The sequence below is a fragment of the Mesocricetus auratus genome, unplaced genomic scaffold (genome assembly GCF_017639785.1).
Source record: "Mesocricetus auratus isolate SY011 unplaced genomic scaffold, BCM_Maur_2.0 Super-Scaffold_100026, whole genome shotgun sequence".
In the NCBI taxonomy this organism is placed as follows: domain Eukaryota; kingdom Metazoa; phylum Chordata; class Mammalia; order Rodentia; family Cricetidae; genus Mesocricetus; species Mesocricetus auratus.
The window spans coordinates 18,385,788-18,411,055 of record NW_024429207.1 but is presented as its reverse complement, the minus strand read 5'-3'; the positions used below and the strand labels follow the sequence as shown (position 1 = coordinate 18,411,055).

General features: G+C 46.3%; 1 protein-coding gene across 5 annotated transcripts; it reads right to left on the bottom strand.

The window, feature by feature from the left end:
* Positions 1–6,759: 6,759 nt before the first annotated feature.
* On the bottom strand, positions 6,760–23,936 carry Dctn6 (dynactin subunit 6). 5 transcript variants are annotated; one of them, XM_040731830.1, is made up of 7 exons: positions 23,795–23,936; positions 21,091–21,155; positions 12,685–12,790; positions 11,131–11,219; positions 9,911–9,958; positions 8,798–8,940; positions 6,760–7,168 (listed from the first exon to the last, which is right to left on the bottom strand). In XM_040731830.1, exons 1-7 carry the CDS (start codon positions 23,815–23,817, stop codon positions 7,070–7,072), a joined length of 573 nt encoding a protein of 190 aa, XP_040587764.1. In that variant the 5' UTR covers positions 23,818–23,936; the 3' UTR covers positions 6,760–7,069. The 5 variants fall into 5 exon arrangements, with proteins under 5 accessions (XP_040587764.1, XP_040587767.1, XP_040587768.1 ...); XM_040731833.1 differs by lacking the exon at positions 21,091–21,155 and having other exon boundaries at positions 23,795–23,814; XM_040731834.1 differs by lacking the exon at positions 23,795–23,936 and having other exon boundaries at positions 12,722–12,790; positions 21,091–21,157.
* Between the last annotated feature and the right edge of the window lie 1,332 nt (positions 23,937–25,268).

Genomic DNA, 25,268 nt, shown 5'->3' with positions numbered 1-25,268 from the left:
CCAAATCTGAAAGCCTTCGCCATTTCCTGTTTAAAACAAACAAACAAACTTGCTTTCCTTCGTATATACATCTGGTCCACCCTTGGCTCACCACCTTGCAACAGCTGAAGGAGCAGGACAGGGTGCGCTCATTAGGGCAGCAGAACCAGACAGCAAACAATAGGTTTTGTTATTTTGTAACAGTAAGGCAGCCCCTCTCATCCTAGTTTAAACAATGGGAACATGTATTATCACTTTTACATACTTGGTTAGGCTCAGCCAGGTCTTGAAGCATCTGTATGTTTTCTGTCTTTCCATCCTTATCTCACTATTTGCCCAGGCTGGCCTCAATCTTGGGATCCTCCTGTCTCAGCCTCCTCCATGTGCTGGGGTTACAGACTTGTTCCTCCATAACCAGCAGAGGATACTCTTCTGAAGTGCACACAGGCACCAAGGACACGCCCAGGGCCAGGCAGTTCACAGCTGTGTTCCATGCTGGCACACAGCAGTGGGAGCCTTACTTTCCTGTGTAGTCAGAATCTGAAGTTGGCCAGCATCATCCTTTAACGTGTGGAATTCATAAAATTATAATGTAGCTCATCAACGTTTTATTCTTAATGTAAAATCAAATGTAAGTCATTCAGTTCCTCCATCATTTGTCTGGCGTCAGGCATAACCCTTCTCTTTGACAGCAGGCTGCCAACTGGACTGTTAAGACACCTGTTAGGACAGATATCAAGCTAAAGCTCACTGGCATGAGGACTTCAGATACTTGCACAGTGTGAGGAAAATCCTTGTAGAATTCGGTTTTCCTCCTTCTGCCCAAACTGTCAGGATTGTTTTGTCCACATGTAATTCTACGTTTTTTAAAAATTAAGTCTTTATCACCTCCTAAACATTCAACTTGTTTTCATAAAGATTACAACTCTTTTGTTTGGTTTGGGTGATATTGAATTAAGTTATGTCATTTCAAAGTACAACTTGGATAAACGAGGTTGGGAACAAATATAATTAGTTTTTGGACAGCACAGATCCAGGATTAGCCCACCACTGAGCAGGCAAGCTACCAGTTGTGAAAATGCACAGGGCCTTGGAGCAAAAGCAGATCAAAGGTCTAAGGCACACAGAGAGCGAAAGAAAGTTCAGCTGACTTCACCAGTGGGAAATCTCAGCGAAGCCTGGCGGTGCACACCCGTAACCCTTACACGCCAGAAGTGGGGGCAGGAGGATTACAACTTTTAAGTCACCCACAGGGAAATCCTGTCTTGAAACAGATCAAGAGAGTAAATGACAACCAAGAAACAAAAGCAAGAAGAAAACCTAACTTCAGGATGGAGCGCCACTCAAATCACACAAAGGTGAGAGATGTGGAAAGCTTCAGAAGGGATGTTCACCGTGAGGATCTGGTCAAACCAAGTCTCAGGTCTCATAGTCAGATCTCTGGAGGGACTAGACTACACTTCCCCAAACATAGGACAGTGTGACTGGTACCTCCTGTGACTGATCTCTGCTAACTCCCTAAAGCATTTATTGTGGCGCCCACACCATGAGCAAATCTAACGTATCAGGCAAAAAGCCTGGAGATTTAGATAAAAGAGATGTTCTGACCATTTGTGCTAAGAGAATGCGTGTGTGTCATTTGCAAGGGGCAGGGGGGGGCAGCTTTATATACAGACTTACAGCACAGTGGAGAAACCCCAAGTGTAAGAGTCTGTGTTTTCCTCGTTCTAGATATTGATGTCAGGTGGGCAAGGCCAGGGTTATAAGCCAGGACTAAAGAACAGGATGCACCTGTGGCTATCAGCTGACAAGCAACGCACAGAGATCTGTGGAGACTGGGGCCCAACAATATATTAACACTTTCAAGAAGCCAGAAAGAAGCTGCTCTTAGTTTATGTTCAATAAAGTCTGAAGTGTCATTACTACAGGTGACAAAAGTCTTCACAAGCTCTCGAGCATCTACGAGCATCAGGAAGAGGCGGCCACTGCGCTGCCGGTGTCTGTTTGATAAAGCAGATGACGGTCTGAGGCAGGGACTAAAAAGCTTTCAGAGTGAACTCTGAAACCTTCAGTTTGTTAACACTTGGACTGCATGCTAAGAAGGAGCCCTCAGAATGAGAAGAGGTGGTGTCCAGGCAGGCTGTGAAATGAGGACTTCCCACCTCCTAAACCACTGTAAGAGAAACTATATTACTCTAATCAGCAAAAAACACAAGCCGGGCGTTGGTGGCGCACGCCTTTAATCCCAGCACTTGGGAGGCAGAGGCAGGCGGATCTCTGTGAGTTCGAGGTCAGCCTGGTCTACAAAGTGAGTTCCAGGACAGCCTCCAAAGCCACAGAGAAACCCTGTCTCGAAAAAACAAAACAAAACAAAACAAAACAAAAAAGAAGCAAAACACAAATGCGCAGTGGCAGCAGTTATGTGATGCTGGCCCCGCTTAGAGTTCTGGGCAGACTGGCAGGAGCCTCACGAACAAGGGCCCATTTGGTTAAGTCTTCTCACATTCAGCAGGAAGACCAAACAGCCTTTCCTTCTTAAAATTTCCCTGTTTTTGTTCTCACACAGATGAAGAACTTTATTGACTGAAAAAGTTCAATTCAATCCCCTTTCCCTATGTAGCACCTAGGGAGCTCACTAAAAAGATTTTAGAAGGCTGGATGAGACTTCCAAACGCAACACATACAGGTTTCCATATCTGCAAAACACAGGTGGTATTATCTGATTGGAAGAATTGAGGGAGTCACTTTGTAGTGAACGAACTTCCATGTGTGTAGTAAGCCCCATGCACATGCAAAGTTTGTTTGTTTTGAGATAGGGTTTCTGTGGCTATCCTGGAACCCAGGCTAGCCTACCGCTACCTCCCCAGTGCTGAGATTAAAGGCATGTGCCACCACACCTGGTACAGATTATTTTTATATTTAGTTTTGTGTATGGAGGAGCAGGGACTGTGCACGGGAGTACAGGTCCCATTGGAGGCTGGAGGTGCCAGGTCCTCGAGTCTGAGTAAGAGGTGGCTGTGAGTTGCCTGACATGGGTCCTGGGGACTGAATTCAAGTCACACTTCGATTTCTTAACTGCTGAATCATTTCTCTAGCTCCTCCATGCAAGTTTAATAAACACAATTTTTAAAGTCAGAGTTGACTAAATGTGTTTATTAGTGGTAGGAGTAGTTTAGTATTTTCAGCATTCTCCCACTGAATATTGTCCTTCAAGGCTTTGTTAATAATTATTCCTATTAGGCCTAGACAAGTTAAACTGATGCCTAATGAGATTTATGTTATGTTTAGGGGCATTTCTAAACGTTAAGACAAAAATATTTGGTCTTTGTCTCGGTTCCTGGTGTTGATTTCCACAAACTTCTGGAACTTACCATCTCATGTATGCTGAGTCCAAGTGATGAGAATAATTGCTTGGGCCCCACCCCCACAAGGAGGGTAGAGCAGCTGGAGAGTGGGTAAAAAACCCTCAGGTGACATTCACCGAGCGGCCAGTTGGCGACACTGCCACACAGGGAGAATGGTGTCTCCCATGAAATGAAGCCCTAGGCCACACACAGGGAGAATGGTGTCCCCAATGAAACGAAGCCCTAGGCCATCTCGTCTCCACCTCCTACCCCGCTCACCTCTCCACTGTCTGCAACAGTGAGGGTAGCTCTTGTCCTAGTTAGGGTTTCTATTGTTATGATGAAACATCACGACCTAAAGCAACCTGGGGAGGAAGAATTTATTTGGCTTACACTTCCATCATTGAAATCCGGACAGGAACTCAAACAGGGCAGGAGCCTGGTGGCAGGAAGTGACATGGAGGCCATGGAGGGGTGCTGCTTACTGGCTTGCTCAACCTTATAGAACCCAGGACCACCAGCACAGGGATGGCATCATCCGCCATGGGCCGGGGCCTCCCTCCATCCATCATTAATTTTAAAAATGCCCCGTAATGGGATCTTATGGAGGTGTTTTCTCAATGGAGGTTCCCTCCTTTTAGATCACTCTGGCTTGTGTTGACATAAAACTAGCCACTACACCTCTGAGTCCCATGGGTCTTTTTAGATAATTATTAAAGAGGGGTGATCATAGGAACTCCATATTTCTACCTTATTGGGCAGCAGTATGGACAGTTTTGTCCACTTGCAGCTAGCAAACAAGACAGAGACAGTCTCCAGTCTGTAGAGTCTGGGCCAATTCCAAACAGTGTCAGAGGTAAACTGAATCAAGATACTTGGTATTGCATGCTTTCTATTAGAAAACACCCCATGACAGGGCTTTGACACCATGACATTAAATTAATAAGAAACTGCCTTCCACACTCACCTTCCTACAGTGCAGAGACCTTCGGGGAGAGTCTAGATCAGACAGTTTTAAAGGAAGACAGCACTGTGTCATGAGGACACTCGAGTGCTCTTAGGTGACAATGAACTGAGGCTTCCCACTGACAACCATGACCATCATCCTGGAGCGGTTCCTACAGCTCACCCACCTTCTGATGATCCGAGCTGTGGCTGATGACAGAAGTGAAACCCAGCCCAGCCACCCAGAGTCTGGCTCCTCAGAAACTAGGCAGTAACAATACGCATGCTGTTTGATGCTACTGTTTTGGGGCAATTTATGAGACAGGCAACTGGTGCAATGTGCACATGATGTATGGTGTAAGCATTTTCCAGACTTGACACTTCACCTGGTGAAATCCATTCCCGACTCAAGAGCTAGTGCCAACTGCATCAAGACGCAGGGAAAGAAACAGTTGCTTTCTTCCCTGGCTGGTTGCTACCTCAGCCAGGGTACGTAGGTCGGCTTAGTCTACCATGGAGCTTACTGTCTACCATAGTGTGGTGACTCGGTGGGGACATGCCACCGGAAGGCTGGTAGCCTAGCTCCAGAGAGGAGGGAGCAGCATAATGTCTGGCCTTTGGTTCATCCTGCAGAGTCAACGCTACTTAACCAGGATATTCGGAGGCTGGAAAACACAAATCCACAGAAACTAAACTCGCATGAGATAAATGTGTAAGCCAGACAGCTTCCTCAGAAGATTCTATGTGCAGACCAAATGCCGTTCCCGGCCAGAGCTCCTCCTTTTTCTGCAATGAAATTCACAGCTGCACCTGAAACTAGATGGTGGTCCAGCTAAGCCTGCAATTAATGCTTTTAAAAAAAGTGCCTACATCTGAGGTATGTTCTGCCTCTCTCAAGCCACAGCTGGTCCTCTGAAACAAGAGAACTCTAAGTTATAGAATGGCTCCTTCCCCCCTCCCTCCTTTCTTTCCTCTTTCTTTTTCTCTTTCTTTCCTTCTTTCTTTTTGAGACAGGATTTCTCTGTGTCTCTGTCCTGGAACTTTCTCTGCAGACCAAGCTGGCGGTGAACTCACAGAGATTCACCTGACTCTGTCTCCAGAGTGTTGGGATTAAAGGTGCCTGCCACCACTGCCTGGCATTAACCTTGTAACTTAGTATCTTGGTATTAATGTCATTCACAAGCTGAATACTTGTGTTCTATTAATTGCATGCACTACTGTATTGGATTACTAAACTATGAAGGGTTGTAGATGTAGGTGTGGCTCAGTGATAGAAGGTGTACTGAACATATATGAGGCCTTAGGTTCAACCCACAGTCCTTAAGTGTCCACCCTTCATGTAGTTAGGTAAGCAATATTATAACAGTTAGTGATTAGTAGCATGTCAAAATAACTTCATGTAGTCATAGCTCTACATTTATTTTCTGTGTGTGTGTGTGTGTGTGTGTGTGTGTGTGTGTCTGTAGGTTAGAGGATAGTCTGTGGGAGACAGTTCCCTCCTACTGTGTGAGCTCTGGGGATGGAACTCAGGTCACCAGGCTTGGTGGCAAGTGCCTGTTGCTTTTACACATTGAGTCATCTCTCCAGCCCCCAATCTTAGTTTTATTGTCCTCAGAAACTCAGGAGTACACTAAGCTAAGTGGTCATTTGCTTGACAATTGAGTCAGAGATGATTCCTTCTGCATGTTCTTGAGGCTTCTCTTCCTGATGACTGACTGAGAGAATAAACACATATAGTCTCGTTTAAACCAGTGAGGTCTACGCTCAGCTGCTACTGAAACCTCACTCGCATCTTACGTCGTGAACCTCAACTTTAATAGCTGACCCATCTTCCAGCCCTAACATGTGTCACAATCTTCTTAGCTTTGTTCACTTTTTATGTGTGTGTTGCCTACATGTATGTATGTGTTCCCCTTGCATGCCTGGTCTCTCAGAGGTTAGCAGATGGTATCAGATCCCCTGGAACTGGAGTTACAGATGGGTGTGACCTACCATGTGGGTGGTGGGAGTCAAACCCAGGTCCTCTGGAAGAGCAGCCAGTGCTTCTAACCACTGAGCCATTCTCCGGTCCCTCACCTCCATTTTCTTTTTTTTTTTTTTTTTTTTTGAGACAGGGTTTCCTTGTGGCCTTGGAGGCTATCCTGGAACTAGCTCTTGTAGACCAGGTTAGTCTCAAACTCAAAGAGATCTGCCTGCTTCTGCCTCCCAAGTGCGTCGTCACCTTTTTTTTTTTTTTTTTTTGGTGTTTTTCGAGACAGGGTTTCTCTGTATTGTTTTAGAGGCTGTCCTGGAACTCACTCTGTAGACCAGGCTGGCCTGGAGCTCACAGAGATCCACCTGCCTCTGCCTCCCGAGTGCTGGGATTAAAGGCGTGCGCCACCAACACCGGGTACCATTTTTCAACAGCTATAAATACACAAGAGGTAAAGGGAAAAACCTCAGCTTTGATGTATCATAAACACTAGCAATAAACATTGAGGCAGCTATTTGGTAAGATTAATGCAAGTAGCCAAACTTCTATTTAGTTATGGTTACATGAGAATATAAACACAACATGACATGTCATCATGGATAGTCTTTTTCATACTAAATGCATGGCTAATATTTTGTATCACAAAAGACAAACTGAGTCTATAAATTACCACAAGGACAGAGAAACAATACACTCCATATAAATTATAAAGGCAGTTACCATGGGACCCACCTCTCCCCATAACTGTTTCCAATATATAGTGAACATGTTGTTAAAACACTGGGCCCTTTCAAAAGTCACCACAGCTGATCACCATCTTGACGACTTCTTAGTTCTTAACTGGGGTTGAGCCTCCCTTTGTGGTCTTTTTTAGGTGGTGGTAATTGGGCAAGATTTTCATCAAGAAGTCCAGCTGTAGCGTCTGGGGCTGCAAAGATGAGAAGACAGGATGGCAGGATGGCAGAGAGCAAGGGCAACAATACAGGTAGAAATGCTAGTTGCTCGTGGAGTTCAAAATTATTTTCACACATTTATTTTTCTTTACCCGTTTGCTTTCTTAAATCTGTAGTGGTAATGTCGTCATCATAAAGCCAAACAATTTTGCAAGCAAAAACCTATAGGAAGACATTTTTGAATTTCTGTTTACAGATTTTTGTCTGGTTTCTAAACATTAAGAGTGCTTCCTACAAGCTCTGTGATGCCCTCAGCTGAGCTCTGCTCTCCAGTGCCCAGCACTGTCCATCTCCTGACTGTAACTCACTTGAGGGTTGTGAAAAGCGGGGATTCCACTGTGTGACTGTCACGCTGGTTGGTGACGCTGGGGAGACAGCTGCTCACCTATGACATTAGACCCCGCTGCTCTTGCTCTCTTCACTCTGACCCACTTTCTGCAGTTACAGCTTATTCTTCCCCTTTAGTCACTTTTGCTATTACACAAACAGACACTTTTTTTTTTCTTTTTTGGTTTTTTCGAGGCAAGGTTTCTCTGTATTGTTTTGGAGCCTGTCCTGGAACTCGCTCTGTAGACCAGGCTGGCCTTGAACTCACAGAGATCCACCTGCCTCTGTCTCCTGAGTGCTGGGATTAAAGCGTGCGCCACCAACGCCTGGCGACAAACAGATGATTTAAAGACTTAGTTTCCCCGTTAGCCTATGGAACACCAGCTGCTGCTGCCCACAAAAGAAGAGAGGCCGGTGGGGATGAGGAGGTGATCAGTCAGTGGTGAGCAGCAGCTCAGCATGCATGAAACCCGAGTCTGCTTCTCAGCACCACACAAGTGGGGCACAGTGGTACATGCCAGCAATCCCAGCCCAGGAGTTGGAGTCCGAAGGACAGAAGTTCAAGGTCATCCTTGGCTGTAAGTTCCAGACTGGCAGAGGCTATATTAAACTTTGAGAATGGAAAAGTGGAATATTCTACAAAGAACTGGTATTAATTTATGATTAAAAATATGGCTAAGAAAGGTCATGTATCAAATGTCTTGAAAAGATTTTCTTTTGGGGGAAGAAAAGGAAGCTCAAGAAATCTACCCTGAGCATGCCAAGACATGAGCTTGAAAACTTCAGTCTGCACATCTAGCATTATTCTCAATCTGGGTTATTAAGAGGGGATGACTTCTTGTGAGCCTGGGAAATATCTAAATATACTTTCTTTATTCATAAACTGTGTTTATAATCCATAAACTAAGTTAGAAACCCAGTGTGACATTTGTAGGGCCATTCCTCATCTTGAAGATTTGTATTTTAGAAGTGAATTAATAACAATTCAAGATCCTCCCTCTCCCTCTCTCTCTCCCTCTCTCTCTCCCACACACACACACACACACACACACTTTTTATATATTTGGTTTTAATCTAAAGAATCATGATTGAACTGCAAATAAATCCAAATTTGGGGACTGTTTCTCTGAAGTTTTATTCATTTGCCTTTGGGGATAGAAACAGGGCTGGCATTCTGCTGAGTCACACCCACAGCCCCATTGAGGCAATCATATGCAACTCTGGGAAAGCTAGCGGCCCTGGAGGAACTAACTCCTTTTAAAGAGAGGTTCTAGTACCTGTGGCCGCTCCGTCTGCACCCTTCGTAGGCAGTCTCCACCATAGATCACTGTGTTCTCAGGGATAACTTCAAAAGTGTTTAGATTGCAGCAAGCCCCGATGATGCAACCACTGGTCAAGATTACGTTTCTGCCGACGTGTGCTGCGGTGACGACAGAATCACAACTTAAGACAGAAAGTGAGTATTGACATTTCTCACCGTTTACCCTTTCCCTCTATGGCTTAGGTGTAAAAACGAAAAGAGGTCTTAAGAAGAAGGCGAAAGACAATGCTTAGGTACAGTGATCACAGACAGCACAGAAACAGGCAGTGTGTGAGTGCGGGGCGGATTTATTAGAGTCCCTGTGGAGCACTGGGCAAGTCAGCGTAAGATCTCGGAGCAGGGACTCTATTGTCCTTCTCTGCTCCCTTAAAGGATCAACAGGTAATGAACACACAGTGTTGAGCACACGCCTGACACTCAGAAACACAGAAAGTCCAACAACCACGCTAACACTCCATATGAAAACTAAAACTATTGAGCATATGAACGTAAGGTATACTGTTGTTATTCAGAGAAGCAGCATTCTCTTCCATACCAGTCAGGGTCGAGAAAGGCAAGGCAATGTTCTAGAACAGTGCTGTCTCTGAACCGAAGAACGAGCTGTGGGAGCTCGTTCCCAGCAAGGTCGGGGACCTCACATAATCCCCTGCCTGGCTCAAATTTTGACAAGTAGATGACATTTGTCTGACTGGTTAGGGTAAAGCAATCCGGGAATTGAAAAGAGCAGTTTATGGCAAAGCTGCCATCTGTCTCTCTCATCCTACAAGAATGTGCATCGACTACAACACTGCCAACACATTTAGCGGAAGTTCATCTCAAGTCTTTCAACAGAGCTGTAACCCAGCCCCAACTTAACTGTACACAGCTGGCCTTTTAATTTAATGTAGTTAGCCACGTTCTCAGATAACCACATAACTAGGTTAGATTCTTTTGAGGCAAAGAATTAATCTGACAATAATTCTGGTCCCATCCAAGCATGCCACCTTGCCTGGACTTAGGTTGTTTCCCTGGACACAGCAAAGAGAAAGGATTCGATTACTTTGACAATAAAACTCTAGACACAGCTCACCTTTTGACTCAATGACATTATTGTCTCCCATTTTCATGGCTTGGGAATCTGTAAGCTTGAATTAAGTCAATACCTTTTCCCATGAGTGCAGAATGTCCTCACTGTACTGAGGTGTGAGAGGGATGCACAGACTCAGCCTTGCTGCAATCCTTTGCTTAGGGCCAATCTATAGCAAAGCTTACATCTCAAATACAAATCTCCGGGTCTAAAGAAATGACCAGCCGGGCGGTGGTGGCGCACACTTTTAGTCCCAGCACTCGGGAGGCAGAGGCAGGTGGATCTCTACGAGTTTGAGACTGGTCTATAAGAGCTAGTTCCAGGACAGCTTCCAAAGCCAGAGAAACCCGGTCTTGAAAAACCAAAAATAAATAAATAAAATAAAAATAAATGACCCATATTTTATTACATTTACTTATTTACTTCATATATGTGTATAGTTGTGTCTGAGCATACATGTGTGCAGGGTGTATGTGTTTAGTTCAGGGGACAAACTAAGGAAGTGAGTTCTCTCCTTCCACCACGTGAAACCAGGGGACTGAACTCAGGTGGCCGGGCTTGGTGGTAAGTGCTTTGGACTTCTGAGTTTTCTGCTGGCTCTGACATCAGACAGGTGCTAGAATTAGCTTCTCCGTGTCTAATGTCCTCACCACAGTTACCTGTCATCAGTAAATGACTTTCAGATTTCTACAGGTGTGCATGCATGAGTGCTTGGGCGCCTACGTGTTAGGGTCAGTATTTACCTTACTGAGGGACTTGCCAAAACAGGAAGGCCTTTGTTTCTCCTGTGGTGACGGAGATGAAACACATGCTGGCCATGTGCTCTACCCACAGCCCAGCCCCAGAAAGATACATCTATCTCTATTACTCTATCTCCCCCCACTCCAACCCTTTCCTCTCTCCTAGAAAAGAGTTTTTTAATTTTTAATGATTTATTTTTATTTTATTTGAACTGGTGTTTTACCTGCATGTATAGTGAGGACATCAGATCCCCTAGAACTGGAGTACAGACAGTTGTGAGCTACCATGGGAATGCAGGGAATTGAACCCAGGTCCTCTGAAAGAGCAGTCAATGCTCTTAAGCACTGAGCCATCTCTCCAGGTCCTAGAAAAGATTTCTTAACATACTGTAAACGGGCCTGTTTAAAGTCCTGATTGCCTGGTGTATATATGTACCAGTTTCTACATGGGGATGATGTGTGGTAGGTTATTGCAAAGGATACGACAGCCAACTTCAAACACATTATTGGTGCCGATGATCATAGGTTTGGGTTCTGAATCTTCAGTGTCTGGGATGATATTATCTGGATGACTGTAAAAAGAACAGACAGATCACTAAAGGTCAGGGACACAGTAAAGAGCTGCCATGCCGCTTCAGAAATTTGGATCAACTGTTTCCATTTTACCTACATCAAGCCTAAATGCACAGCTATGTCTAGCTCCTGAGCCAGGTGAGTTCTTTGTGCTGGGGGAGGGCTAGGTTCTGAGAAAACAAGAGCTACAGAAATATAAGAAATCACAGGTAGAAAACCAACCTCAGAAGAGGGTGCCCCCCACGCCTTTCATTCCCCCTCTCGGGAGGCAGAGGGAGGTGGATCTCTGTGGGTTCCAGGACAGTCAGGGCTACAGAGAAAACCTGCTGTCATCCCCCTACCCCCAATCAAAGAGGTATCAGATTCCCTGGAGCTAGAGCCACTGGGGGGTATGAGCTGACCCATGTCACTGGTGAGAATCGAACTCAGGCCCTCAAGAACAGTAAGTGATCTTAACTACTGAGCTATTTCTGGTCTTCCATGTTTCTTAAATCCTAAGTTCAGAGAGCCTTCTCTAGGACACCGCAAAAATAAATAAATGAAATGCTAACTATACTTTTAGCCGGCTAAAGCAGAATCAGGCCTAACTTGAAAAATTTCCATTCATTATAACCATTTAAAACTGTGAGATGGAAACAGATATCCACATAAAACAATTATTTTGGGAGGGGGGTATGTAGTGAACTCTGCGACAATATCCTCAAAGAGGACAACAGCTTCATCTCTGACAGTTGGCCTCTGCAGGAGAGAGAGAGAGAGAGAGAGAGAGAGAGAGAGAGAGAGAGAGAGAGAGAGAGAGAGAGAGAGAGATGGCTTCACACGGTAAGAAACGCCCACATGTTCTGTGTAAGTGTCAGACAAATGAGTCTTTTTATCACAGCTAAACATTTTCCCACACAAATTCCATGCATTGTTGTTACAAATTAGGTAAAAGCGTGGATTTCTTGCCAGGTCTTTATCTAGAAAAATTTATACACACTTTTGAAAATATACTGGGTATTGCAGCCCAGTTCAAGAGATTACACATTGTCTAACATCACATTTTTATCTTTAAAGTTTATGAATTGCTACAAGGATCCCACACTTTGTGGATGTAATTCTGGGTGTGGAACATGGGAAAAACAGTTAATTCACAGGTGGACATCACAAGAAATCCAACCAAAACCATCTTCAGCACGGTAGGAAGATACTGGATGGCTCAGGAAAGAAACCATTAGAGGTTTGATGACGGATGAAAAGTGTCACACTGGGAGGCCACCAGACTCAGGACTGGGAGCTCTGGTTTTCTCACATTGGGCAGTGTTTTCTGGTCTGGGGTCTTTTTTTTCCTCTGGGTTTCTTAACCCCCTCCTCTAGCTCGGAAAGAGAGCTTTTCTGAGCTAAGCTGTAGAAGGCTCGGGGCAGCTGACGGTGCTGGAAACGTTCCCGTGGCGCTCAGTCCGGAGCACCTGCAGTCTTACTCACGCATTTATGATGAGGGCCTGCTCTTCTATTAGGTTACCTTCGCCGATAATTATGGGCCCGGCCTCCGCAATAATTCGTGCTTTAGGGTGGATCACCGTCCTAGGGCCTGTGAAAGGAGCAGGTGAGAAGAAATTATCAGGGTGGGCTGTGCTTCCAGCAGGAGGGCGGGAGGTGAAGGAGGTGGGTGAGGCTGCTGGGAGGAACCTTTTCCAAGTCTGTGCCAGGCACCATGCTAGGTGCCTTGCCAGTACTATCTCCAGCTGTTATCAGCAGCGGTTAGAGCAGCGGTTAGAGCCAAGCCCAGAGCCAAAGTGAGTGGGAGGGCACGCGCAGCAGAGCCAGGCGGGTCAGCCTCCAGCTCTCCTGTGAAGTCAGCAGGACGTGTGGGTAACGGGAGGGAAGGGTCAGACGTGATGACACTGAAGACAGTGTGTGACACACAGACAGTGATAAAACTAATGTCTTTCTGTCAGACACTCTGCTTCTAACACAGAACTTCCATCTTTTACCATGTGGTTAAGATCCTGTCCGTGGCCAGGCGGTGGTGGTGCTCACCTTTAATCCCAGCAACTCCCGAGGCAGGCAGGTCTCTGAGTTCTAGGCTAGCCTGGTCTACAGAGCTAGTTCCAGGATAGTCAAGGGTACACAGAGAAACCCTGTCTCAAGAACAACAACACTGTGTCCACGAGCGGACAGAAGTCTAGAAACACAAGGTTATCTGAGTCCAGGCATGCTCACTGGAAGCAGAAGCAGAAGTAGGCAGGACACAGTCAGGACAAGTGCTAAATAAAGAGGATGGAGGCAAGGGGAGCTAGAGATGAATGCTGGCCACTCAGACTGAGGCTGGGAGACCTGAGACACCTCCAGCCTCAACCTAAGGTACAAGGAGGGCGCCCTGGAGAACTTCACGGAAGTGAGCGGGCACTTGTACACACGTACACACGTACACACGTGTACACACACACACACACACACACACACACACACACACGCGCGCGCGCCTGCTTGCCTTCAGGTCTAGTGTGTTTTGGCGATAATAAAACCACTGATAAGAAAAGATATCTTCCTGGCTGGAGAGATGGCTCAGAGGTTAAGAGCACTGGCTGCTCTTCCAGAGGTGGAGTTCAATTCCCAGCAACCACATGGTGGCTCACAACCACCTATAATGAGATCTGGTGCCCCCTTGTGGCCTGCAGCTGTACACAGAACACTGCACATAAGACAGGGAGGGAGGGAGGAATTTAAGAACTGTCCTGATAAAAGCGTGAGTATCTTAGGTAGGGTTTCTATAAAAAGGAAAAAGGTATCTATCTTCCTTCAGCCTCCCACCCACATGCTCTTATCTCAGCATCGAAGCTGTTTCCCCCCCCCCCCCCCTGCTTTCGTTTTCTGTCTGTTTCGTCTCCCAAGGCAGGCTCCACTCTGTAACCCTGGCTGGCCTGGACTCTGCGCAGCCTCCTGACTGCTAGGCTACTCAGGGTGATTTCTATTCCACAAGAAGTAACTCACTTGGAGGTCAAGGGGGCAGAGGTGACGCTTCCAGGATTCTGTGGAACAAACTGCTAATTTGTAGATAAAAAGTCACCACTGGGGGGATGGAGAGGTGGCTCAGAGGTTAAGAGCACTGACTGCTCTTGCAGAGGACCCAAGTTCAATTCTCAGCAATGACATGGTGACTCACAAGCATCCACAATGAGATCTGGTGCCCTCTTCTGGTATGTGGGCAACATGTAGGTAGAAGACTGAATATAAAATAAATAAATAAATATTAAAAAAAAAGTCACCACTGGCTTATAAAAGGCAAGACACGACGATGCTGTACATCACAGGGCAACAACAAGCTAGCATATGGGGGCCAGGGGTGCAGCTCAGTTGGTGAGGATGTGGGCAGTAGGACAAGGACCTGCCTGGGTGGGTCCCCAGCACCAAATCTGCCTCCCTGTTACACACACACACACACACACACACACACACACACACACACACACGGGGGGGGGACGACACAAAAAGCTATTTTGCCTCTTTGAGTCTGTCTTGAAAACTGGGATTACCTAGTACACTGACTTGACCAGAGATCTGGAAGGGACCCCAGTGCGGAACTGATAGAGAGGGCAGGGCCAAAACAGGACACAGTCCCAAGGCATAGTCTAGTATGAAGCAGCAGTACATACAAAATCACTAAGGAGTTTAAAAATAAATAAAACTCGGAAGAAAGCATTCAAATAACTTTTAACAGCTACAAAACACCTCACATTTCATTAATACACTACCACTTCCCTAACTCACTCCCAATAATGGTCGGTTAGACATTTACAGTCTCCAGGTGCTCAACAGTGCTATCAGAAATACTGGATTTTTTGAAATAACAAGTTCTACACCTTCCAGTGGTATGAGCCAATGGGGAGTTATAGCTCACACAATATGGGATTTCTATTTTGCTTCAAAATATAGGGCCACAGCCTATTTTCCGTTCTTTGTGATTGAAGTCCCAGCCACTGCCCACCCTTGTCTAGAAACTCTAGACTCTGGGCTCCATCACTCACGGCTATGTGTGTGCCTGTACTCTCTCAAGGGCCCATTTCACGTCTAGAAAAGGACGAGATCCTTAAGTCATCTCACTGGATGGAAATGTGGCTGCAAGAAACAGTGTTTGAAAGGGTTACCACAGGACCCGACATACAGTTCTTAAGGTGACATTCGGGAGCCGACACGAAGGCCCAACAGGTGAAGACACTGCTGGCCTGAAACACCATATGTAGACTGATGTTGAACTCTGAGATCCTCCTGCCTTTGTCTCCTGAGTGCCTAGATTAAAGGCATGCACCAACCACCACGGCCTGGCGTCTGAGCAGTTTAAACTGGTGTTTTGTTACTGCCATTATTATTTGTTAGCCACAATTAGTTACTAATAGGTAACTGGAAGACACCTGGTTATAAATCTCAGGGACTTTCCCACGGAGCTAACACACATGGCTGCTTAGGTGAGGTCTTTGACACTACTGCCACCTGCTGGCATCGCCGTCCAACTGCAGGTTGTGGCACGGGCTGAAAGAACCCGAGGTAAACCAATCCTGCTTGAATGGAGAGATGAAAGACATGAAAGGAAATGTCAGGGGAAGCTAGCACGCAGCACACGTGACAGCTAAGGGTGTGGTGTGGGGACAGTAAGGAGGGCAGTTGTCTGCAGTTTCACTCTACAGGCTGCAGAGGGGAGGTCTGGCAGCCTTGGCCACAGTATGCTGCCTGGCAGGCAGTCTCCTCCGGGTTTTCCTGTTTTACCTAGAACGGGTCTGATTCAGAGCCATGTTTAAGGGTCTTCAAGTTAAAAGCTCCCCCCCCCCAAAAAACCCCATTACCATGCAGTCCCTTTTTCCCGTTTAACTCCGGGGTGGACCTTGGCGCTACTCCTCTCGAGGCAGTCTGTGTATTTTCTTACTGACTGTGCTGAAAACCTCTTTGGCTTATCTCCTTGTTTGGACAAATGTGTCTGGAGTCGGAGCTGCCTTAACTGGCGGATGAGTTATTTTTCTAAACGGCTGGCCAGGCTTCCGGAGCATGGCCAGGAAGACATTCCTGCATCCGTCTCCTTTTCCCTCTTTCGGTAAAGGGCTCTTCACCTTTGCCCCGGGCAGCAACCCCGGGTGCATTTTCAAATATCAATAAAGAGTTTTAAATAAACCCAGGGAAAATGAACCAGCTCTGGTGACCACCGCTTGGCAATCTGAAAAAGACTCCAGCTGGGGGGCTTTGGGTCTGACTGAGGCCACTGGGAAGAGAGTTTACTAAGTGGGGCAGTCCCTACTGTGCCCAGTCTGCCCCTCTAATGCCCACATCAGGAGTCCACCCTCAGAGGCACCGGGACCAGGACTACACGGGGGGGGGGGGGAGCCTTCCTCGAATGCTGGTCAGCTCTCAAAGGAGGATTTACAGAAAATAATTTTAGCAGTCTAGTGCAAAACAGGCTTGATGCTATGAGAATTAGTAGGGCTCTTAGTTCTGAGCACCCTCCAGGAGGGGTGTGTATACTTCCCCAGAGCTGTAAGCCAGAGAGCTCCTGACAAGGGCTAGACTTCCATGATCCACCCCTAAACCAACCCACCCACCCTCCCTGCTCATTCAGACAGGGTGCTGTAGGTAACCCTGACTGACACACACACACACACACACACACACACACACACACACACACACACACACGTTGCATGCATGCTTCACACGTTTAATCAATTTCACTGATACAGCAAATAACTGAATTTCTAGAAAACTGCAGATCAGCCGGGCGGTGGTGGCGCATGCCTTTAATCCCAGCACTCGGGAGGCAGAGGCAGGCGGATCTTTGTGCGTTCGAGGCCAGGCTGGACCGATAGCCTCCGAAACAATACAGAGAAACCCTGTCTCGTAAAAACCAAAAAAAAAAAAAAAAAAAAAAAAGAAAGAAAACTGCAGATCAGATTTAAGGTTCTAATAACTTGAAACATGGCCAAAAAAACCCAAAAAACAAAATCCTGTGCTTTTCAAACTAGTAAAGATGTAAAAAGATGGACAGCCCGTGCACGGAGCACCCCAACAGTGGATCAACCGAACCACAGTTCAGTTTACTGCTCCTGAACTCTCTGGTAAGCAGTTTATCAAGTGCCCAAACCGCCAACTCCACAGTATAACAGAAAGGATATACAGTAACTAACACCAGTAACCTGAGCAAAAACAAAACAAAAAGCTTAAAAAAGACAACTATGACCTGGAGGGAGAGCTGGAACCAGGTAACTCTGCTTTGATTAAACTTTGTAATTGTGTTCCTCAGGAGGGTTTGAATCAGAGGTGCTATTTCAATCAAAATGAATAGCTGACAAAAGACTCCAGATAATGTAACAATGACAGAAATAGCTATCTAAGCACAAACTCTGGAAACCTTATTTACACACACAACTAAAGCAACATAAGACTTGAGTCTGGGGTGGGGGAAAGATAAGAAATACTCATAACAAATATGAGATGAAACTGGGAGACACAACACTGTATAACTACATCACTGTCTTACATCTTTTCCTTGCTTTAAAAACAGAATCGGGCAGTGGAGCCTGCCTTTAATCCCAGTACTTGGAAGGCAGATGCAGGCAGATCTCTGTGCGTTCAAGACCAGCCTGGTCTACAAGAGCTAGTTCCAGGACAGCCTCCAAAGTCATAGAGAAACCCTGCCTCGAACACCACCCCCCCCCAAAAAAAAAAGAAAGGAAGGAAGGAAGAAAGCAGAATTGTTTGCTAAGCAGTGGTGAACATGTCTTTAATCCCAGCACTCAGGAGGCAGAGGCAGGAGGATCTCTGAGTTCAAGGCCAGCTCTGATTTACAGAGTAAGTTCTAGGACAGCAAGGCTATACAGAGAAACCCTGTTGATGGGGGAAGTCCTGTACATTTGTCAATAAAGTACTGTTGAGTCGATATGAATCTAGATAGGTGGGACTAGGAGTCCAGGAGGATTCTGGGAAGGAGAAACACAAGAGAGTCAACATGTATGCCATGGGGTAGGAGCCTGGAACTATTCTCCGGACTGATGCGGCTCTAGAACCAGGCTGGCGGGAAGGCTTTTCTCTAAGAAAAAGCTTCTCTTAACACCCTGTCTTGAAAAACAAAAAAAACAAAACCACCACCAACAAAACCCCCAAAACCAACCAAACACAAACAACCAGAATTGTTTCTGAAATAAATGTAAGCATGCTCAGGGCATGCTTAGCACATGTCTGAGGCTACCATATCTGTGTAGTTAACACATACACATATAACATACACAACTCACTATTGATAAACAACAACTCATTCTACCTTTTTTCCCTAAAGATTTTTTTTACCACTTCTGAGGGAGTAGGTATGAACATGATCAAAATACATTGTATAACATTCTCACAGCATTAATAAAACTCTTTTTTAACCACTCAAGGGCAGGTGTTAGCACATGCCTTTATTCCTAGCACTGAGGTGATGGCTGGTGGCTCTTTACGAGTTCAGGCCAGTCTGGTCTACATAGCAAGACTGTCTCAAAACTTCTTATGCTATAATCACTAAAAATCTGTAATGGCAGACTGTCTTACATGTTTAATATTCTCACTGCATACTATCAACTAGTGAGTGATCAAATGTCAGATTGAAAGGACATTTAAACCCTGTCTTTGGGTCTGGAGAGATGGCTCAGCACCCGCAAGGCTACTCAAACCCCAGATGGACATCCCTAGTTACAGGAGAACTGGCCTCAGCTAGCACTGTGCACATATAGTAGACATACAAGGGAAGCTGTCCAGCTAGCTGCACACATTATTAGTAAATTATTTCTTAGTCTGCCTTTTCTTCTAATTACAGACACCTTGTGAGCTACTGAGTTCTCCCTGCGTCATGATGACAGCGCCACAGACACTGTGACCGTGGTGAGTAAAGACATGGATGGGCATGTCAGAGGGTCCCGGCTCATGCTCTCCTCATAGGACGTTTGTGCTGAAGTCAGAAAGTGAAGAGCCCAGAAAAGAATCAGGGTCATCCTCCAAATTCTGTCAGCTTAGAATCAGTGAAGAGGCCACGTTTCAAACAAAGTCCTACAACAGTGGCACGGCCTTCCTTGGTGCCCTGTGACAGGACACAGAAACTGGCTGGAAGCTTTGACTTATTAGAGAGAAAAATGGCATTTTTCCTCATTAAAGAAACTATTGATGGGTCTGTCGAGGCCTGTCTTTAACCCCACACTCAGAAGCAGAGGCAGGTTGGTCTCTGTTGAGTTCAAGGCCAGTTGGACTACACAGTGAGACCCAAAACCAAGAACTGTTGCTGTTTGGGACCAGAAATGCTACTTGGCAGTGTGGGTGACAGGCAGCTGTGACTGATGAGTGCACAGGGGACCAGTGTCTGGGAAACAGACTTTACAAAAAGAACTGGCTGGTATTGGGGACTCAGCCATGCACTAAGTTACCCACCATGTGCTGGGCTGGTTTGGTCTCGGTGATGGCAAGGCTATACCGTGAGAGTTAACGGTACTAACAGGAAACAGTTTCAGAGACTTCACCGCACATGAGGAACAGAGGCGAGCTCTTTTGCCTGTTCAGCTTACTGCTCTGGCTCTGAGGTGGCAGCGCTTGGCACATCACAGGTGAGCAACAGCCCTTCCGCAAATTAAGTCTCTGTGATTATTTGGGAATGACTGCCAGGACACAGAGCAGCTCTGCCTACACCAGGGACACACCCAGATAGAGCCCTGCACATCCAGCATCCATCCTCCACTGGGGCCTGGCTGCAGCTTCCAAGCTGGTGGAGGGTGGGGACTAACGGATAGGGTGTGGCCTGAAGGACTGCAAACCTGTGCTGGTCTCTTTCCCGGTTACCTCTCCGTCCCTCCCATTCCTCCTTCAGCTGCATCTCACAGCCTGGAAAGTGTTTCTTGGGGGTGACTCAGACATCTCACCATTCTGAAGTTTGTACCTTGCAACGGGAGTGACATCCTGGGTGACTGCTGTTGCCAGCTGCCAGTTGGTGTGCCCAGCAACTCTCACACAGAAATTCAAACACGGCCTCCAAATACCATATTGTTTTGTAAGTATTAAACACTTAATAGAAGTAAATAACTTTAAAAATGAAACAAAGCAAATAATGGAGAGCTCCAGTGAAACCGACGTAGAAGGCAGGACTTAAAGTGAAAGGGGTAAACTAAACTCAAGGGCTTCACTTCTAATGATTCAGAAACAAAGGGACCAGACCCTCACCTGGCCCCTGCTTTCGCAGCCATGACAGGCTACAGAAAAGACACCTAGGGCCAAAACTGAATGCAAACTCCAGATCCCCTTCCACCCCCCATCTCCCCCACCCTGGCCCCAGCCTCCTAGATACATGGTTCCTGGGAACTGTTTGGTCACAAAAGAAACTCCAGGGGAGACCAAAACCTCCCTTGTAGTCTCCAGGATATGGTTCTGAAAACTATTGGTATCTATGAACAACAGGCCACCTGCAAATAACAAGACAAAGCCATAGAAACTGCAGAATGTTCCCTTTCAACACTGACTAATGAAAATAATTGGTACACAGGTATTTCGTGCCAAAATATGACTTTGAGAAAGTCTTCTGATTGTTCCCAAATGTCAACCAATTAGAAAACAACCTGTACTTACAGATGTAAACCTGTAACTTTTGTCTTTAAAACCCAGCAGTAGACAGGGAACTTCACTCCCTCTGGAGGCTGCTGTGTCAGCTTGCAGGGGGTGGGGGTCCCTGTCATGACTGGATGAACAATCATTAAACCTTGCTTTTGCAGTTTGGTGGGTCTTCCTGGTGGTCTCTGGGGACTCTGCAACTTGGGCACCACAGAAGGTGAAGTACTAAAATCAATTAGATGGCATTAATTAAGTCTTGAGAAACAACATTTATAGTTTTCTTACCTATGGTCACATCTCCTCTGATTTCACTTTCTACACACACAACAGCTCCAGGAGCAATCTTCACACTGTAGGAAGGCAAAGGTAACATTCATCCCGAGTAAGGTTTAAGTTATCACGGGCTGACAGATGGCTCCTCTGGTAAAACATGGCTGTGGAAGCCTGGTAACCTGAGTTCAATACTTGGAACCCAAGTTAATAAAACTAAGTTTTAAAACACGTTGTTATAGAAGGTGTGTGGGGGCCAGCAAGATGGCTCAGTGGGGTGGGGAGCTGATTAGAGAACTTACTGCCAAGCCTGACAACCTGAGTTCAGTCCCCTGGTCCCACACAGTAGGCGGCGAGAAGCAACTCCCCACAAGCTGTCCTCTGACCAACACATACACACTATGCGTGTGTGTAGCCCCACACTTGTAAAAACGCATACCAATAAATAAGCAAAATGTGCGCTGAATACTTTTCTGTTGTAGAAATGAAACACCTTGACCAGGGCAGTTTATGGAAGAAAAATTTTACTTTGGCTTAAGATTCTAAAGAGATAAGAGTCCATCACAGGATTGGGGTTGGGCTGAAGAGATGGCTCAGCGGTTAAGAGCACTGATTGCTCTTCCAGAGGACCTGGGTTCAATTCCCAGCACCCACATGGCAGCTCACAACTGTATGACTGGTCCAGTAAAGAGCTAAATGGCCAATAGCCAGGCTGAAGAGGAAAGTAAACGGGGTGTGGAGGTCAGAGAGAATAAAGAAGAGGAGAAATATAGGAAAGAGTGAGGAGCAAAAAAATGAAAAGAGGATGCCAGGGACCAGCCATGGAGTAAGAGGGAAAGATATATAGAATAAAGAAAGGTAAAAAGCCCAGAGGCAAATGCAATTAAAGAGAAAGGGGGTAATTTAAGTTAGAAGAGCTGTCTAAAACAAGCCAAGCTAAGGCCGGGCATTCATAAGTAAGAATAAGTCTCTGTGTATTTTAGGTGGCAGCCCCCAAAGAGTAGAAGAAAAAAAACCCAACTATACCCAGTGACACGATTTCTCCTACAAGGCCACACCTTCTAAACCTTCCTAAATGCACCCCCAGTTGGGGATCAAATATTGAAACACATGAATCTACAGGGGACAGTGTCATTCAAACCAAAAATTTCTTGAAGCAAAGTTCATTCCTGGGCATCACTGTTCTGTCATCTGTATTCCCAGCTGTTAGCTAAAGTTGCCCAGAATCACTCTGTCTCTCTAGAGCTTTGTCCTGTGATAACTGAACGGCTCTCTGTGGATGGCCCACCATTATTTATTATTTGGTGGTGGTGTTTTTCGTTGTTGCTGTTTTTGCTTTGTTTTTGAGACAGAGTCTCTTTATGTTGCCCTGGCTGCACGGGTACTCCCTATGTAGACCAGGCTGACCTAGAACCCAGATCTGTAAATCCGCCTGCCTTTGCCTCCTGAGTGCTGGGTTGAAAGGTGTGTGCCACCACACCCAGCTCACCACTTTTAAGTGTCATATATGAGATGCTTTCCACTTAAGTGGTTTCGGTGGCAAAATACAGCACTGTTTAAAGCTCTGGTCAAACAACTTGGTCTTTTTAAAATGTGGAATAATCTTTTTGTACACTGTGAAGATTTGTCACTTGGATTGGTTTAATAAAAAGCTGAATGGCAAGACCAGCCTTGGTCTACAGAGTTCCAGGACTGGCTCCATAGCTACTAAAAAACCCTGTCTTAAAAAACAAACAAACAAGCGGAGAGGCCAACAGCTACGCAGGATTTCTGAGGCAGAGGGGTCGCTGGGACGAAGACATGAACAAGCAACATGAGCATCACAAAGGAAATAAAGCCACGAGGCAGAAAAGTAAACTAATAGATATGGGTTAATTTAAGTTATACGAGCTAGGCACAAACAAGCCTAGGCTATGGGCCGACCTTTCATAATTAATAATAAGTCTTCAATCGTGATTGGGAGTTGGCTGCCGAGATAGGGAAAGATTCATTATAGTAACACCTCCTGTAACTCCGCCTCCAAGGGGGTCCCACGCCCTCTTCTGGCCACGGGGACACCTGCACTCATATGCTCATACCTGCGCACGAACACAAACCTTGAAAAATAACCATACGTCTAGTGGCTCAACACATTAACTCCAGCACAAAGGAGGTAGAGGCAAACGAATCCCTGCGAGTTTAAGGCCAGCCTGGTCTACCTAAGAGACTTCCAAAAATGCCAGGGCTACATACTGCGAACCTGTCTCCAAAAACAGGAAAGCTTTTAAAAAGTACAAAAAAAAGTCTGACACAAGAGGGTGCTCAACACTGCTGCAGCTGCGCGTGTCGTTCAGTATGCTTCTCTGTCACCCACACAGTCTCTTCCCACCGACAGTCCCCGTTCTCAGTGGCTGGGCAGAGGGCGACTGCTCCAGTGACTTCTTCCAGGCCTCCCTCTTCCGGACAAGAGGCAGGGCCGATGGAGCGGCCACGGCTGGCGGCGTCTCGCTCGCCCCAGTCCCTGTATCCCCGCCGGAGAATGCACAGCAGGGCTGGGGTGGGGTGGGGGTGGGGTCAAGGACCAAACCCTCCCCGCCCCCACCCCGCGGACGCCAGGTGTGGGATCCTGGAGCCAGCCACCTAAACACCGTCTCGGTCCCTCCCTCTCCCCAGTGCGACCAGACACAGGTTCCGCCCCTTCGGAGAGGGAGAGCAAGCTCCGGCCGAGCAGCACACGCACCTCTTTTGAGTTTTCTCCGCCATCGTCAGGCCCGGGTCTCGGGAAGAGCCGAGATCGACCCTGCTGCCTGGCTACAGCGATGATCTCTACATCCGATTGCAGAGCCTGGCTCGGCCGGCAGGGGCGGGGCCTGAGACACCGGCTCGCGCTTGCGCACCGCGGATGACTTGCTTTTGCGGGGGTGCTGGCACAGATGAGAGCCTGCGGGCCTGTCTCCCGGGAAATCATTCTTCCACTTGGCCAACTCTGATCTAACCCCAGCCGCCCTGTCCCTTATCCTTAGCTCGCTCTACCTTTAACCTCTGGTCTCCTCCCCAAACCCTAGCCACACAGCTTTTCTTGTTAAAATTCTCTTTTGAACATCAAATCCAGTTTTTAAACCTCCCGTTCCATGTATGTATGTATCTGTATGTATGTGTGTATGTATGTATGCGTGCATGCATACATGCGGCTTTTTCTCTGAGACACGGTCGTCTCAAGCTTCTTTCTCACACTTTCAAGAAACCAAGCTGACTCTCCACCTCTAGCTACTGCTATTCCCGCACTTCTGGCATCTTCTAATCCAGTGGTTCTCAAACCTTCCTAATGCTGTGACCCTTTAATGCAGTTGCTCATGTCGCGGTGACTCCCTACCATAAAATCATTGTCATTGCTACTTCATAACTGCAATTTTGCTACTTTTATGAACTGTATTGTGAGTGTCTGTGTTTTCCGATGGCCTTAGGTGATCCCTGTCATTGAACCTCCCAAAGGGGTGGCAGCCCACAGGTCAAGAACTACTGTTCTAATTCTTTAAATCCCAGGTGGCACAGTCAGCATTCATTCTGAGAAACAACCAGCGGGAAATATGAATCACGAGGGTTTTTACAAGGAATTAGTTTGTTGGGGACCTGCTGTGCAAGATGAAAATCCGTAGATCAAGCTGGGACTTTTCATTTGAAAGTCCAAGCTGCCGCCACAGGTGGAATTTCTTTTTCAGGGAAACTTCGGTGTTGCCCTGAAGACCTTCAACTGATTGAATCAGGCTCACCCTGGGAGAATCTGTTTCCTAAACATAATTAGGTACTGGATTCTAATCACACCAAGAAATGCCTTAATGGAGGCCAGAGATTTGGCTTAGTTGGTACACTGTTTGCCTAGCATGAACGAAAGCCTGAGTTCATTCCCAGAGTCACATGGAACAAGAGGATTAACAACTTTGGGAGAAGTTTTGTTGTCTGGTTTCATAGTATGTCATTGTATTGGGAGTTATGTGTCTGATGTTGTTTTGTTGTGTGGTTTATTATTTTTCAGTTGACGAGTTGTATTATCATTTTTACTACGTATGTAGGTGCCTTGTTCGGTTTGTCATTTTTCGGTTGACTTCATCATCTTTACTATGTGTGTAGGTGCCTTGCCTGCTTAGGAGTATGTGCACCGTATGCATGCCTGGCGACCTCAGAAGCCAAAAGAGGGCATCAGATCCCCTGAGAAC